General features: G+C 42.6%; 1 protein-coding gene across 2 annotated transcripts in view; it reads left to right on the top strand.

The window, feature by feature from the left end:
• Positions 1 to 13,800, top strand: part of rragd (ras-related GTP binding D) — a 119,682-nt gene extending 105,882 nt beyond the window's left edge. Inside the window, exon 7 of one of the 2 annotated variants that reach the window (XM_079529006.1) lies at positions 12,088 to 13,800. In XM_079529006.1, coding sequence (XP_079385132.1) covers positions 12,088 to 12,245 — 158 coding nt within the window. In that variant the 3' untranslated portion in view covers positions 12,246 to 13,800. The remainder of the gene's footprint in view (positions 1 to 12,087) is intronic. The other variant, XM_079529007.1, reaches the window with a different exon arrangement.
• Positions 13,801 to 15,165: the final 1,365 nt, after the last annotated feature.

The raw sequence follows: 15,165 nt of genomic DNA, 5'->3' as shown, positions 1-15,165 counted from the left end.
CGCCCACTTCCCGCAAAACCTTGTGGGAAATGGATGCATCTAGGGAGGGACGGCCATGACACTACCCAACGAGCATCCAACGAGCATCCAACGAGCAGAGAATTGCATGAAAGGTGTGAGCTCAGCCTAAGGCTGGTGCTCGTTGGGTGCTCGTTGGGTAGTGTCATGGCCGCCCAATGCTTTTCCAATGGAGGTCACATGGTTTGACCCAACATTGTGTTGTGTGAGGGGGAGGGGCGGACGACTGCGCCCCTCCCCCTCACACAACACAATGTTGGGTCAAACCATGTGACCTCCATTGGAAATGCATTGGGCCGCTGGGCGGCCATGACACAACACCCAACGAGCACAGAGAATTGCATGAACCGTGTGAGTGCACCCTAAGTGGTTAACTCTGTCTGTGGGTTGTATACGTATTAGTAATCTGATTACTATGAAAACCTGCAAAACCCGCCCGTCGCTCCATCACTCACGCCTCCATATATGCAGTGGTGTAAAAGTAACTAAGTACTTTTACTTAAGTACTGTACTTAAGTACAATTTTGAGGTATTTGCCAAAATGTGTACTTTTACTCCACTACAATTATTTGAAAACTTTAGTTACTAGTTACTTTTTGCGATTTTAACATACATTAACCACTTCAACCCTATACATTTCGGCCATTTGAAAATAGCCGATCTGCAAGCTCACAAGTTGCGACGCATTGTGAGCTTGTAGATCGGCTATTTGCAATAGATTTTCTACACATTTTGAATGGTACATTCTGCAATATGAATACTTTTACTTGTAGTACTTTAAGTACATTTTGACGCCGATACTTTTGTACATTTACTCAAGTACATTTTCAATTCCGTACTTTTACTTGTAACGAAGTAGTTCTAAATTGCAGTATTGGTACTTTTACTTAAGTAAAACAATTGAGTACTTTTCCCACCACTGCATATATGGTTGTCAGTCCGTCACGCCTCGTGACACGCTCCATATATGGCCGTCTCCATATATGGCCGTCTCCATATATGAAGATCTCAACACCTCGTATGACACGCTCCATATATGTCCGTCTCCATATATGAAGATCTCAACACCTCGTATGACACGCTCCATATATGGCCGTCTCCAAATATGAAGATCTCAACACCTCGTATGACACGCTCCATATATGGCCGTCTCCATATATGAAGATCTCAACAGTGTTGAGATCTTCATATATGGAGCGTGTCATACGAGGTGTTGAGTCAACACCTCGTATGACACGCTCCATATATGGCCGTCTCCATATATGAAGATCTCAACACCTCGTATGACACACTCCATATATGGCCGTCTCCATATATGAAGATCTCAACACCTCGTATGACACGCTCCATATATGGCCGTCTCCAAATATGAAGATCACAACACCTCGTATGACACGCTCCTGAAGGGTGTCAGTCCGTCACGCCCCGTGACGCGCTCCATATATGGCCGTCTCCATATATGAAGATCACGGCGATGTCGATCTGACATCATCAAACCCTCGCTATATAATGGCCATGAACCCTGGCCATACCTGTTTTTCACTGTGCATTTCTTTGGTCACTGAAGAACAGGAGAAATATATGGGAATGTCGTCGATATATTGGCACATTGTGACAGTCAACCAGTGTGGTTGCCGCGACGAGAGTACACACTTGCAAATGAACCACGCAAATGAACGCAAATGAACCACGTTGGTTGGTATACAACACATGGATCTCCATAATATGGAGATCCATCCTCCTACATATCATATTATGATATGTGGAGCTGACTATCATCACCTGGATCTCCACGTACTGTATGAAGATCACGACACTGACCTTACATGAGTAATAGGGGTGGGACGATATGGGTTCCTCACGATACGATATATATCGCGATATTAGGCCCTCGATAACGATAATATCACGATATTCGATATATTGCGATATTTGCGATATATCGATATATTGTATGAAATTTCATCAACGATATATCACGATATCTGCAACTACAAAATACTTGCAACTGAAAAAATGCAGCATTTTGTATTCCCACAAAGCTGTTTGGAGACTTTGGACAAATCACCATCCAGTAATTCAGTACTTCTGGTTGCTGTGGAATCTGAGTGGGATTTGCTTTATTTTAGCTGTCATTTCCTCCTTTTCTAAACATGTTGTTCATCACTTCATTATGAACAACATTTCAAATTTAAAAAAAAAAAAAAAAAAAAGGTTTTTTTTTTTTCCGATATCGATATTTTAATAATCAATATTGATTATTTATCGTGGGAGGACGTATCGATATATATCGCCATATCGATATTTCAGCACACCCCTAATGAGTAATATGAGTACATGAATCTTGCCTCCTCCAAACAGTAAAACACTGAATGCAACTTGTCCACAACTTGTCTGTCGACAATAATAGGGAGCCTATACTACTAACTAATCAATATCACAATATTGGGAGGACAATACGATATATATATTGCGGCGATATCGATATATCGTCCCACCCCTACGATAATACAATACAACGCTATGCAGCTCTATGTCAGCAGTGAGAGCATAATATAGTGCAAGACAATACGAGTGGTTGTCCATAATCCCGCCCAGCCTCGCCACTATACAGACCTTCATCATCTCCCGCAGGCAGCCCTTTCAGAGTACAGTTGGAGGCCATCGATATTGTCCTTTTCTTTTTGCTGAGGTTTGCGTGATCTGCGCAAAAGGACAGTTAACCCATTTTGGGCGGGAACCCCTTTTGGTGTTTTAAACATTATGTTATAATTTAGCTATTGAAAAATAGCAGATCTACAAGCTCATAGCGCGCCACCGAGTGGCGCGCTACGAGCTTGTAGGTCTGCTATTTTTTTTTAAATCGTGAAAATATTTATTTCAGAAAACTGGAGGATTTAGAAGGGTTTTTTAAAATGTTGAGGTCAGGCCTAAATGGGTCAAATGATAAGGGACAATATCGGTGGCACCCAACTGTATACTGTACATGTAGCCCCCGCCGAGGGAGATACAGCCAGACTGCTCATGGTTGCTCGTGTCGCCGGAAGGCAAGTGGGTAGGTGGAGGTGAACTCCCGGTCATGTGATTCTATAGTGCTGCATATGGTGACATTATTTTTTTGCACAGGTGCAGTTTTATAGTTTGTTGTGGACACCAAAGTGACTTTCTTGAATCTTGTGTGCAGATAATCTATCGGTGTAGACCGCAGTCCATGCTGCATGTGCGAGTCGTGTCACCCCCAACGTCAGCCGATTTCACAAAGTAATGATATTATGTTTAATGTTAGGGGGGGGGGGGGTTAGAGTTGGGCAAAAATGAGGAATGGTAATGGTCACTGACTGTGCTAAGGCTTGAATCAAGCTGCCAAGGCTTGAAACAAGCTGCCAAGGCCAGCTGGCTGACGCAAGAAGGTGGCAAGAAAGTGGAGATTGCGAAGACAACTCTGTTGCACCCACACTGGCACACTGCCGCTTGGCTTTCAGTGTGTGGGACGAAGAGAGTCATCAAATGTCCTGCCCGAAACACTGATGGTGATTTTTCGTCAACTTCTCGCAGCGGTGGAGCGAGAGATAAGGGTATGTACAGTATAACGGTACGATGCTGTTGTCGTGTCAGGAAGGATAAATTCAGTGGTCTAATACGTTCTCAACCTTTTCTCGATCAGGGCCCATGAAAAGCTTAAACATGGCGTGCCATAGACTAGTGTTGTACTTTTTTCTGTTTTGTATGTGTCTATGGAGTTAACATTAGTCTAATAGACCCCTGAGTGGTTATACAATCCTCAAATATGAGAGGTGAACTTAACTTCAAACAACCAAGGGTCAGCACCACTTTGAAGAGCATGTGTATTTCTGTTCGTGGGGTGAAGCTGTGGAATAGCTTGTCTGAGAATTTAAAACAAAGTGTAAATCTAATTCAATTCAAAAAAAGGCTTAAACAGGCGATATTGGATAAATACCATACGGTACGCTGATGTGAAATGTATAAGTGAACGATCAGGGATCCAAGTATTGAACCTTATGCTTTTGTCTGTGTTTTGTTTTGTTTTGTTTTCTCTGTTTCTTGTCTGTTTGTTTTGTTATTTTGTTTGTTCTGTTTTCTTGTGGTTGTTATTCTTTGTTTTTTATGTTTTGTCCAAATGTTGATCGCTTCAAGCTTCTGCCTATTCCTTTTTGTCTACTCTAAACTGAATAGATCGAAATAAACCATTCAAACCATTCATTCATTCATATGTCTTCCCTCTGTATGCTTGGCTTCTTCCTGAAAGCTAAAAGCCCTTTAGTCAAAATAAGGCCCAATCGAAATACACCATGCACTTTAGGGACGCACTAAAAGCATCCCCTGCCATAACCCCTCCCCCATTATCATACAACAATGGAATTGACTTTAATGGGCGGAGACAAGTGTCAGGTGTGATAGGAAAGTATCAGCAAGAATGAAAGGGAAGGTGAACATTAACAAGGCGGAGGTGAGACCAGCTATGTCGTATTATGGTTTAGAGACAGTCGCACTGTGGAAAAGATAGGAAGCAGAGTGAACTTTAGTGAACTTTGAGTGGACTTTATTGAGAGGATGGCCCCTTGAGATGTAGCATCTCGTTTTAGAGGGGGTCCTATACATACAAAATACAACGTTACAGCAGTGCAAGTACACAAGTACTAAAGACACAACATGACATACAGTACAAATACACAGGACATACACATACAGGTACAGTTAGCTTGCTCCCCTTCTCCCACCCCACCCCTGACCCCCAACTCGTTTATATATGGAAATAGAGAAAAACAGTACTATAACCTGTGTCGAAGAAGTAAACATGTGAGTAAGTAGTATTAGAAGCATGAACAGGTTGTTTGGAGATGTGAATATAGGGAAGTCCTGAAGCGGCCTAGAGAGGTATAGTTGATCTGAGTGAAAGTGGAAGGTTGTTCCAGTCAGATGGAGCTTTGTAGTGAAATTACCTGCGTCCAGATACCGAAAATATTCTGTTGGGAACCATGAGATAGGGATGTTGTGCTAGAACTGGATGCGTAGCAGAGACGCGATGCATGACACCGACGGACCACAGCGGAAGCGAGAGTTGCCTATAGTGACATGGACACTATATCGATGGTGCATGGCTCTTCGGCAGGGAGCGCCATTGGGAAATTCGTCAGGGTATGAGTTCATTTAAAAACATAGTTTCTTCAGACAGTACAGTATACTGCCCCCAGTTTATGTTGCTATTGCGCCATGTAGAGAGAGGGGTGCATACGCTTGTTAGACATACCAACAGTCCCACAGGCATTAGTTCGACAACACAGTCGCTCTTGACATGCGCTGCCGGTTACAACGTACCCGTGCTGCGGGTTAAAACTCACCCGTGGCAGTTTAACCCATTTAAACCTGACGTTGAAAAAAAAAAAAAAAAAAGTCTTCTGAAAGAATATATATTCAAAGATTTGTGCCCCGCATTTTCACGATTTTTTAAAAATAGCAGACCTACAGGCTCGTAGCGCGGCACTCGGTGGCGCGCTACGAGCCTGTAGGTCTGCTATTTTTCAATAGCTAAAGCATAACATAATGCTTACACCAAAATGGGTTCCCGCCCACTTAATGCTCCATCCACATTGACGTCTCCCATGTAATCAAAGTGAAGTATACTGTATTTAGGCCCTTACATCTTCTGACAGACACGTGGATATGATATTCGATAATATGACGGCGTACTACCAGGCCGGCCACTTTGTGAATGTGGAGCTGATTACAGTGAATGCGGAGCTGATTACAGTGAAGTGTAAATATGTAGGCCTTTATGTGCTATTCAAGGTTAATTTCACTAGTTGCTCATACTGTATACTGAAACTCGTTCCCTTAACCACGTAAAGGAATATAGCCAATCTATGGTCCTTTTACAGTGGTGGACAAAATGACTCACATGTTCTACTTATATAAATGCTCTGTTGCAAGTATAAAGTCCAGAATTCAACATTTATACTTTTTTTTTTTTTTTACTTTATTGAGTCAATCACATGTACAATTCTTTGTAGCAAATACATTTTCTTTTCACATTTGTTTCTACATGTTTCATGTCACTGTTGTTAGCTGACTTTGACCCATTATTGTTTTTTTTATTATTTTTTTATTTATTTTTTTCCAACATTTATACTTGAGTAAAAGTCCAAAAGTATTGGCTTCAAAATGTAATGAAAGTACCAAAAGGTAAAAGTACTCATTGTGCAGAATGTCCCGTTTAAGTTTTCAAATGTAAAATCATCTTTTGAGCACACATTGTGAGCTTGTAGATCGGCTATTTTCAAATGTCCGAAATGTATATAGGGCTGAAGTGGTAGGGCTGAAGTGGAAATGTATGTTTTGTAATAATAATGAAAATCCACAAAGTAAATAGTAGTAACTAAAGTTTTCAAATAAATGTAGTGGAGTAAAAGTACAATGTAAAAGTATTGGAAATTGTAAATACTCAAGTAAAGTACAAATACCTCAAAATTGTACTTAAGTGCAGTACTTAAGTAACTGTACTTAGCTACCCTTTTCATGTCAAGGACCCCCAAATTGACACTAATTAGCCCGCAGACCCCCCATTTGAAAAGACATGCCAAGAACCCCCATGAAAGAAGGTTTTTACGGCTCTAGCAGTGATTTTGAACCATTTTCATTTTGAGGTGTTTGACCTGAATTAGGCTACGGTCCTCTATTAAATGGCATTTCTATCTCTGGGACCCCCAATGTATATTGTAAAATCAATGTTAAAGGACCTATAACATAAAATTCAACTTTTTCAATTTCTTTTGTGTTTTTGGGGCTCCCATATGTGTTTTCTATCCCCACAAATAACCAAATTTGAACAATCAGGCTTTCATGTCATATGGGTGTTTTAATGGAAATTGCTCTCAGGAACAGCTCAACTGATTTTGGCCTCATCGTGATGTCATCAATGTCACCCTACTTTGTATAATTCCTCCTCTTCTTCAGTCTTCAGTTCCAAATTTGCATTTCCACTTTGTTTACAATGTCCACCATTGTTGATTTTCCAAGCTGGCATGGAATGGAAACAATCCTGGTTTTATCTAGCATCAGTATTATAATGACTCAAATATTAAATAATCTGCATATCAGCACCCCCACCACCTCAGGACATTGTGGTACTGCAGCTAAAACTGCTTTCAAGAAATAAATGACAAGGCCTGGTTATATCAGAGTGGTGATTGAGGCTCAAACCATTAGAAATAACTTTGAGGGACATAGACAATATGATATTAAATATTAAAAGCAGTTTTAAAATGCATGTTATTTGCGCTTTAATTTAACTCTGAGAGTGTACAACGGGTCCATTTGGTTCCATTCGTACACTCTCAGAGTTACAGACCCATATGGGTCCATTTGGTTATCATAACTATATCATTTAGCTGGGGACCCCCCTGTAACTCCCTCAAGGACCCCTGGGGGTCCCCGAACCCCACTTTGGGAACCGCTGGGTTAACTGATACAGTATGGCAGGCAGGGCTATTCAACTGGCGGCCCGCGGGCCAAATGCGGCCCGCGGAGCGCCCCCTAGTGGCCCTTGGAATACTGGTATGATGTGTGTGATATATAAAGTGCTAGATTATTATAATGACTCTTGGAGAGAAATTAGACAGACTCCTGCAGTCTGTGTGTGTGTGTGTGTGTGTGTGTGTGTGTGTGTGTGTGTGTGTGTGTGTGTGTGTGTGTGTGTGTGTGTGTGTGTGTGTGTGTGTGTGTGTGTGTGTGTGTGTGTGTGTGTGTGTGTGTGTGTGTGTGTGTTGTATTTTCAGCTAGTGCTCGTTGACGCGTGTTCTGTCAAATAGGTCTATTCTAAGGTATAGCATATACTTGTATAGACATATATCAACCTGTGCTCATACTGTGAACAAATGTATTAGCCTACATAGATCTTTGTGTTTGAACACAAAATGCATTTGTAGAATCAAAAAAAAATTGCGCTTCGCGCGCACGCTGTGCGGCCCTCCACACACAATCATTCTACAGTTGTGGCCCCCGACCTAATCTATAGAAGTGAATCCATTTTTGTAGCCCTTTTAGATACATTGATATCGTGCGCTCCACGCAAAAGTATGATTAGAGTGCAAAACTAAATAATCACTTAATAAGGATAAGGCTGTTGGGTAGAAGCTGGGTCCGGGCAGCTATCTCGATACAGTGTGGGTGAAGTCTCACCAATACAGTATTAGTCTAGTAGCCAGCCCATAGAGCCCCATTGTGAACCCGGACATGTTGAGTACACCAAGGTTTTATGTTAGAAATGTTTAGTATGGGTCCCCAGCATGTAGAAACTGACGGATGCTAACTTGCATATGTTGAGCAATTTTCATAATTGGCATAATATGTGACCATACCAAATACAACCTATAGAAGGCAAAATATTCAAAATGTCATCATGCTTTCCAAGCAAAAAAACACTCATTGGGCTCTAAACGGCCAATGCCGTCATCACAAATTGATGATGCCAGCACATTTGGGCAAGTGGGCATGGCCGTTTTAAGCCCAATGAGTGTTTTTTTTGCAAAATTAATGCTTGGAATGGATTCAGCATGATGACATTTTGAATATTTTGCCTTCTATAGGTTGTTAATGGTATGGTCACATATTATGCCAATTATGAAAATTGCTCAACATATGCAAGTTAGCATCCGGCAGTTTCTACATTCTGGGGACCCATACTCAACATTTCTAACATAAAACGTTGGTGTACTCAACATGTCCGGGTTCACTAGACTACTTACTAGACTATATGGCAATATTTTCATCTCACTGATACATTTGTGGCGTTCATCAAAGGTCCGTGTCCTGTCCCCTTTGAGCGTGTCAATGTCGCCCCCAGGGCCACGTGAGACGGTGTGAAGAGACGCTCTTCTTTAGCTCCCATTTAGACCTGCAGAGGACGATTCTACAAAATGTCTTCTGAATCATGACAGTTTTCTGAAAAACCCTATGTTTCTATAATAAGTGGTTCTCAAACTATTTCAGGTCAAGGAGCTCCAGAATTTTCTGTATTTGGCCGCCGACCCCCCCCATCTGAAAAGATTTTAGTTAAAAACGTTCGCTCTGAAATAATAGATATTCAAAGATTTATTCAGGTCTGCTATTTCAAAAATAGCAGACCTACAAGCTTGTGGCGCGCTATGAGCTTGTAGGTCTGCTATTTTTCAATAGCTAAAGTATAACATAATGCTTGAAACACCAAACGGGGTTCCCGTGGATTAAGACCTAAGGCCGACTCTGAAAATGTCTTCTAAATCCTTTTCTGAAAAAACCTGTGTTGCTATTCAGTGGTGCTCAAACCTTTTCATGTCGAACACCCCCGAAAATATATATGTATTTGGCCCCCATCTCAAAATATTTTGCAGATCTACAAGCACATAACGCGGCATCGAAGTGAACACGCTATGCGCTTGTATGTCTGCTATTTTTGAATAGCCGACCAATAGGTATAGCTTATGTGTATAGCTACCGGTAATAGGCTAATCTGTGGATCAGGAGGTAGAGCAGGTCGTCCAATGATCCCTGGGTCGGCGGTTCGAATCCCGGCTCCTCCTGTCTACATGTCAAAGTGTCCTCGGGCAAGACACTGACTGAACCCTACATTGCCTCCAATGAGTCGGTCGGTGTGAGCTCGCCACCATTGGTGTGTGAATGTGGGAAGTGAGGACGCTGGCGTCGACTGTTCGCCGCTTCACCTCCCAATGTATGAATGAATGAACCATTGTAAAGCGCTTTGAGCACTTTGAAGAGTGCTATAAAAATACATGTGACACGGACGCTTTCCCGGTTTTAATGGGTTAGATATAATGCTCCTTCCGTTCTGAACAAAGGTGCGTCAGTGACGGCACTCGCCTCATTCAGCACCGCTGTGGGTGGGGCGTGGCCATTTACCGAGATCAGATCACTCTCAAAATGCATGAATGCACACGGGAAGGATTAACCCATTTAGACCTGAGAAATGATTCTACGAATGCCTTCTAAATCCTGACAGTTTTCTGAAAAACCTCATGATTCTATGTCAGCGGTTCTCAAACATTTTCATGTCAAGGGAACCCCCAGAATGGTCTGTATTTGGCCGCCGACCCGCATCTGGAAATATGTTGTTCCAGGGACCTCCCCCAAGAAGCAAAGATTTGAGTTAAAAACGTTCGCTCTGAAAGAATATTATATATTCAAAGATTTGCGCCACATTTTAACGCTTTTTCAAAAATAGCAGACCTGCATCGAGTGCCGCGCTATGAGCTTGTAGATCTGCTATTTTTCAATAGCTAAAGTATAACATAATGCTTAAAACACAAAAGGGGTTCCCGCCCAAAATGGGTTTTAATATAACAAACCCATTTCTGTACGTGAATTGCCTGCACCACGGGATATTTTTCAATGCACACAAATATAAAAGTGTCATTGCATATAGACATGGACCCCCTGGGGACCCCCACACGGTAACTCTGTCATTTCTCAATCTGCTTGGGACGTGCTTGGGGCGGCTCGCCGGGAACCGGCAACACAGAGTTGCACCGCTTGGTGTGATTTTTAATGTTATGTTTTCATGTGTTATATCCTTTCTTGTTTTAGATACTATGTTGTTTTACTGAGTGTGTACTGTGTACATCACTTTGGTTCAACGCTTTGAATGTGCTCTATAAATTGGATCGGATTTGGAGCCATCTTTTTTCTGTGTCAATCGCACGACATTCTCACACACCGCTGCCTTAGAGCAGGGGTTCTCAACCCGTGGGTCGCGACCCCTGGGGGGGGTCGCCAAATTATTTTTGGGGGTCCCCAAATTATTGGAAAAAAATTTAAGTGAATGGCTGGAAATTATTAAGGTTATTTTTGCAGTCAGTTTGTATTGGGGGTGGGGAGGGGGGATGGGCGGGGGTCCCGAGACATGTCCAAAGCATGTCCGGGGGTCCCCAGCCAAAAACATTGAGAACTTAGAGCCTTAGAGCAGTGGTTCCCAAACTGTTTCATGTCAAGGACCCCCAAATTGACACTAATTAGCGGACCCCCATTTGAAAAAGATATGCCATGCAGGGACCCCCATAAGAGAATATTTCTACAGCTCTAGCAGTGATTCTCAAACCGTGCAATTTCAAGGACCCCCAGTTTGATATGCATTAGTCTACGGACCCCCCATTTAATGTAATTTATATTGCTGGGACCCCCAATTTATATTGTAAAATCAATGTTAATGTAACCCTGAGAGTGTACAAATGGACCCTAACGGGTCAATTTGGTTCCATTTGTACACTCTCAGAGTTCAGTGATGTAAATAGGAGTCCCACTTCAACGTCGTTAGGTGTCATATTTTGCCATTTTTACAAATTGCAGCATTTAACTCCCATTTAATTTTATATGGTTATATTTATGTAGAAAACAGAAGAAGAAATGATTGTTATAACTAAAGCTAGCAAAAAAAAAACTAGAATTACAAACGTTACAGTAGTGCATCCCGTGGATGCAGAGGTCGTTGTTTTATTGCGTCCCTTAACTATAAACTGCATTTTGGGATGCAAAATGCACCCTATTTTAATCTCTGAGAGTTACAGACCCATAAGGGTCCATTTGGTTCCAAACTATCCTTTAGCATGGGGACCCCCTGGAACTCCCTCAAGGACCCCCGGGGGTCCCCGGACCTCACTTTGGGAACCGCTGCTTTAGAGACTGTGGCCGAACGAGTTCCGACTGAGGGAGAGAAATCAATCCGAGCTTGGAGGAGATGTGACGTTTAAGCAATATTAAACGAGAGGGCGAGTTCTGCGTTGCTTTCGGAACTCGCCCTGCGGGCTTGTTCTTGAAGCATCGCATTAATGACGTTAAACCACCCCCTCGAAACTAGCTAGCCTATAGCCACCGAGTTTGCGGTGCTCTGGGAGAACAGAGCAGCTGCATTCTTTGTTTTGATTAGGTGTGGAGTGGTGCTCGTTTGAACCACGGCTAGAAGGCTAGTTTCAACCAATCCGATTGCTTCCTCGAAACGACCTGTGGTATAATTCCAAGTGCCTCATTATGTAATACCTCTTTCTCCATGTGTACCTTCCACAGGCCTTATCGACTACAACTTCCACTGTTTCAAGAAAGCCATCCAGGAGGTCTTTGACGTGCGCGTGGAAGTTCAGAAGAACCGCAAGCTGCTGAGCCAGAGGAGATGGAGCAGACAGGCCTCCGCGACCAACGGCGCGCCCCCCGGCGTCCCGCACTGAGGGGAACGCCCATGCAGCCGGGCGGCGGCGCCGACGCTGCCGCTGCTAATGAATGTATCTGAACTTTGCTTTTTGCAATTAGGTCCCCCAAGACAAAAACCCCTGCCTGCCTTGCCTCCACTGTGTTACTTACTGTCCCAATCTTCTCCCAGTTAGCTTAGGTTCATGACAGTGTTGACAGATCTTTGCGAGAGAAACGAGCAACTACGTCGCATGAGCACAGGCACACGCGCATGCACACACGCACGCACGCACGCACACGTGTGTATATAGCAGCAATTTGAAACTGGACGATCTGCAAGCTCACAACGTGTAGCATCGCATTGTGAGCTTGTAGAAAAGGGTCAAATATTGGAATATTTTTTAAAACGTTTCAACAACACAAATCTTGTATTGGGGGAGTCCCTGGCCTGAAATATGTTCAGATGGGGGGCCCGCCGAGTCGCAGACACATAGGCTACATATCAATTTGCTTAAACCACTGGTTTAAAGTTTAAACAACATTAAACTGCAAGCGCAAATAAGCAATATTTGCGATATCCAAACATCACTCCGGTATCTAGTCTCATATCATGATTTCGATATATTGATATGATTCTTAGTCTTAGTCTTAGTGACTCAAAGTTTTAAAGATGGAGTGCCGTGATTTGTTTTTCACCCTAAAACATGATCATCAGGTATCATTGTTGCAAGAATTGTTTCAAAGCAGTGTACAGTGTTTGTTAAAATGTCATTTGTATGCAGACACTTCCACCAGTTCATTAAGTACACCTGGTTTGCCTGGTGGGTGGTGATCCACCTGAACTGAAGCCGCACCCACAGCTGTTGTTGTATGGTAAAGGGGGAGGGGATGATATTGTGATGTCACTATATCACTGTTTTTTTTTTCAAGGTTTCAGCCTCCAGGAGGAAACCCTAAATACAAAGGGAATACGCCATTGCACATAACAATCACACCAAGGGGAAGTACTGTCACCTAAACAAAATCACGGCACTCACTTTGGGTGATTTGGAAAACCCACCGGTCCGCCCCGGTAACAAGATGTGCACATGCACGCACTACAGTGGGGGGGACACGTGACAGGCCAACAGCACACAAGGCCCGCTCCCACTCGATCATGATTGGCGGAAGGCCCCTCTCTATCCTGATTGGATGAAGGCTGGGCCACCTAGCCAAAAACGAAACCTACGTTTTTTTTTGACCCCCCCCCACCCCCAGGGTTAACTGGGGACAGGAACAGGAACTCCTTATATGGTCAGCACACTCTATAGTAGGGTGGATCATCACAACAAAACAAAAAAATAAGCGATATTTGAATTAAGTTAAATCACCTTTTATAGATAATTACAAACGGCACTATACTGTGTATAATGGCACTGCACAAGTGTACCACTCCATGCCTGCTGCTGGCACTGTCTAGTATTTGTATTTATTTGTTTTGCAACTATGCCAGAGGCAACCAAATCATTACGGCCTCTCTTAGAGACATTTCAGAGGGAGTTGGCAGGATGATAATATTGTGACCCCGTCTATAAATCACTCAGCGTCACTGAACTCAGAGACTGTTTTTTTTCCCCTACTGATCATTTTTCTACTGCAGCATAAGGGGCGACTCACACGTGCACAACAGATTGATGTATGCTTGTTGTATGAGATGTATAGCTGATGCAAGCTCGCAATGCATTTCCAATGGGAGTCACATGGTTTGACACAACATTTGTGTTGTATTAGGGGGAGGGGGGCAGCCGAAAGCCGAAAGCCATACAACACAAATGTTGTGTCAAACCATGTGACTCCCATTGGAAATGCATTGCGAGCTTGCATCAGCTATACTATCTCATACAACAAGCATGCATCAATGTTGTATGCTAGATGTAAAGGTGTGAGTCGGGCCTAATCATTGCTGCCGGGCAGACACCTTGTACCGTATCTCCATGTGCTAGGCCTGCATATAATTTAGTAAATGAATGCCTTTCTTCATCATACAATGATTTTATTGTGACACTCTTGTATGTATGACCAAGTAGGACATTGATTGATGAAAAACGAAAAACATAATAAGGTGCATTGGTGGAAAGTAACATACTTACTGTACGTACTTTGAAGTATTTGTACTTTAATTACTTTACTATTTTTTCAAATACTTTTACTTCTACTGCACTACATTTCAGAGCCACAATTTGCACTTTTACTTCACTACAATTATTTGAAAACTTTAGTTATCTTAATTTCGAGTGATCTACAAGCTCACAATGTGTCGCGATGCCACGCATTGTGAGCTTGTAGATCGGCTATTTTCACAAGATTATGTAGGCTATACACATTTTGAACTTGTGAAATGGGACATGATTCTGCAATATGAGTACTTTTACTAATTGGTACTTAAAGTACATTTCGCTGCCAATACTTTTGTACTTTGTGCATTTTGAATACGGGACTTCTACTTGTAATGGAGTACGTCTACATTGCAGTATTAATACTTTTACTTAAGTATTAACATTTGAGTACATTTTCCACCACTGACAGCCTACTGTAAGGTCTCTCCCCGACAGCAACACTATGTAACATGTTTGCTCTCTGTTTCCTCCTCGAGGGAATGCATGAGTTGTCTGTGTGCGCCTTTCAACAAACACGTGCAAGGCAAGGTATGTGTGTATAGTGCTGTTCACAACCCTGTTAGCTGCTACCATTAAGGCCTCACTCAGACCTTTACTGCATTGCTGTATGCTTGTTGGATGAATGTTGTGTAGTGTCATGGCCGCCCCAATGCATTTCCAATGAGAGTCACATGGTTTGACACAACATTTGTGTTGTATGAGGGGGAGGGGCGCAGTCGAAACACAGCCGAAAGCCATACAACAGCTTGTAGTCCAAAATGTGGACTACAAACCATGTGACTTCCATTGGAAATGCATTGGG

This window comes from Electrona antarctica, assembly GCF_951216825.1.
Source record: "Electrona antarctica genome assembly, chromosome: 18".
Taxonomy (NCBI): Eukaryota; Metazoa; Chordata; class Actinopteri; order Myctophiformes; family Myctophidae; genus Electrona; species Electrona antarctica.
Note: the sequence above shows the minus strand (reverse complement) of the source record. Positions and strands in the feature narration are given on the sequence as shown.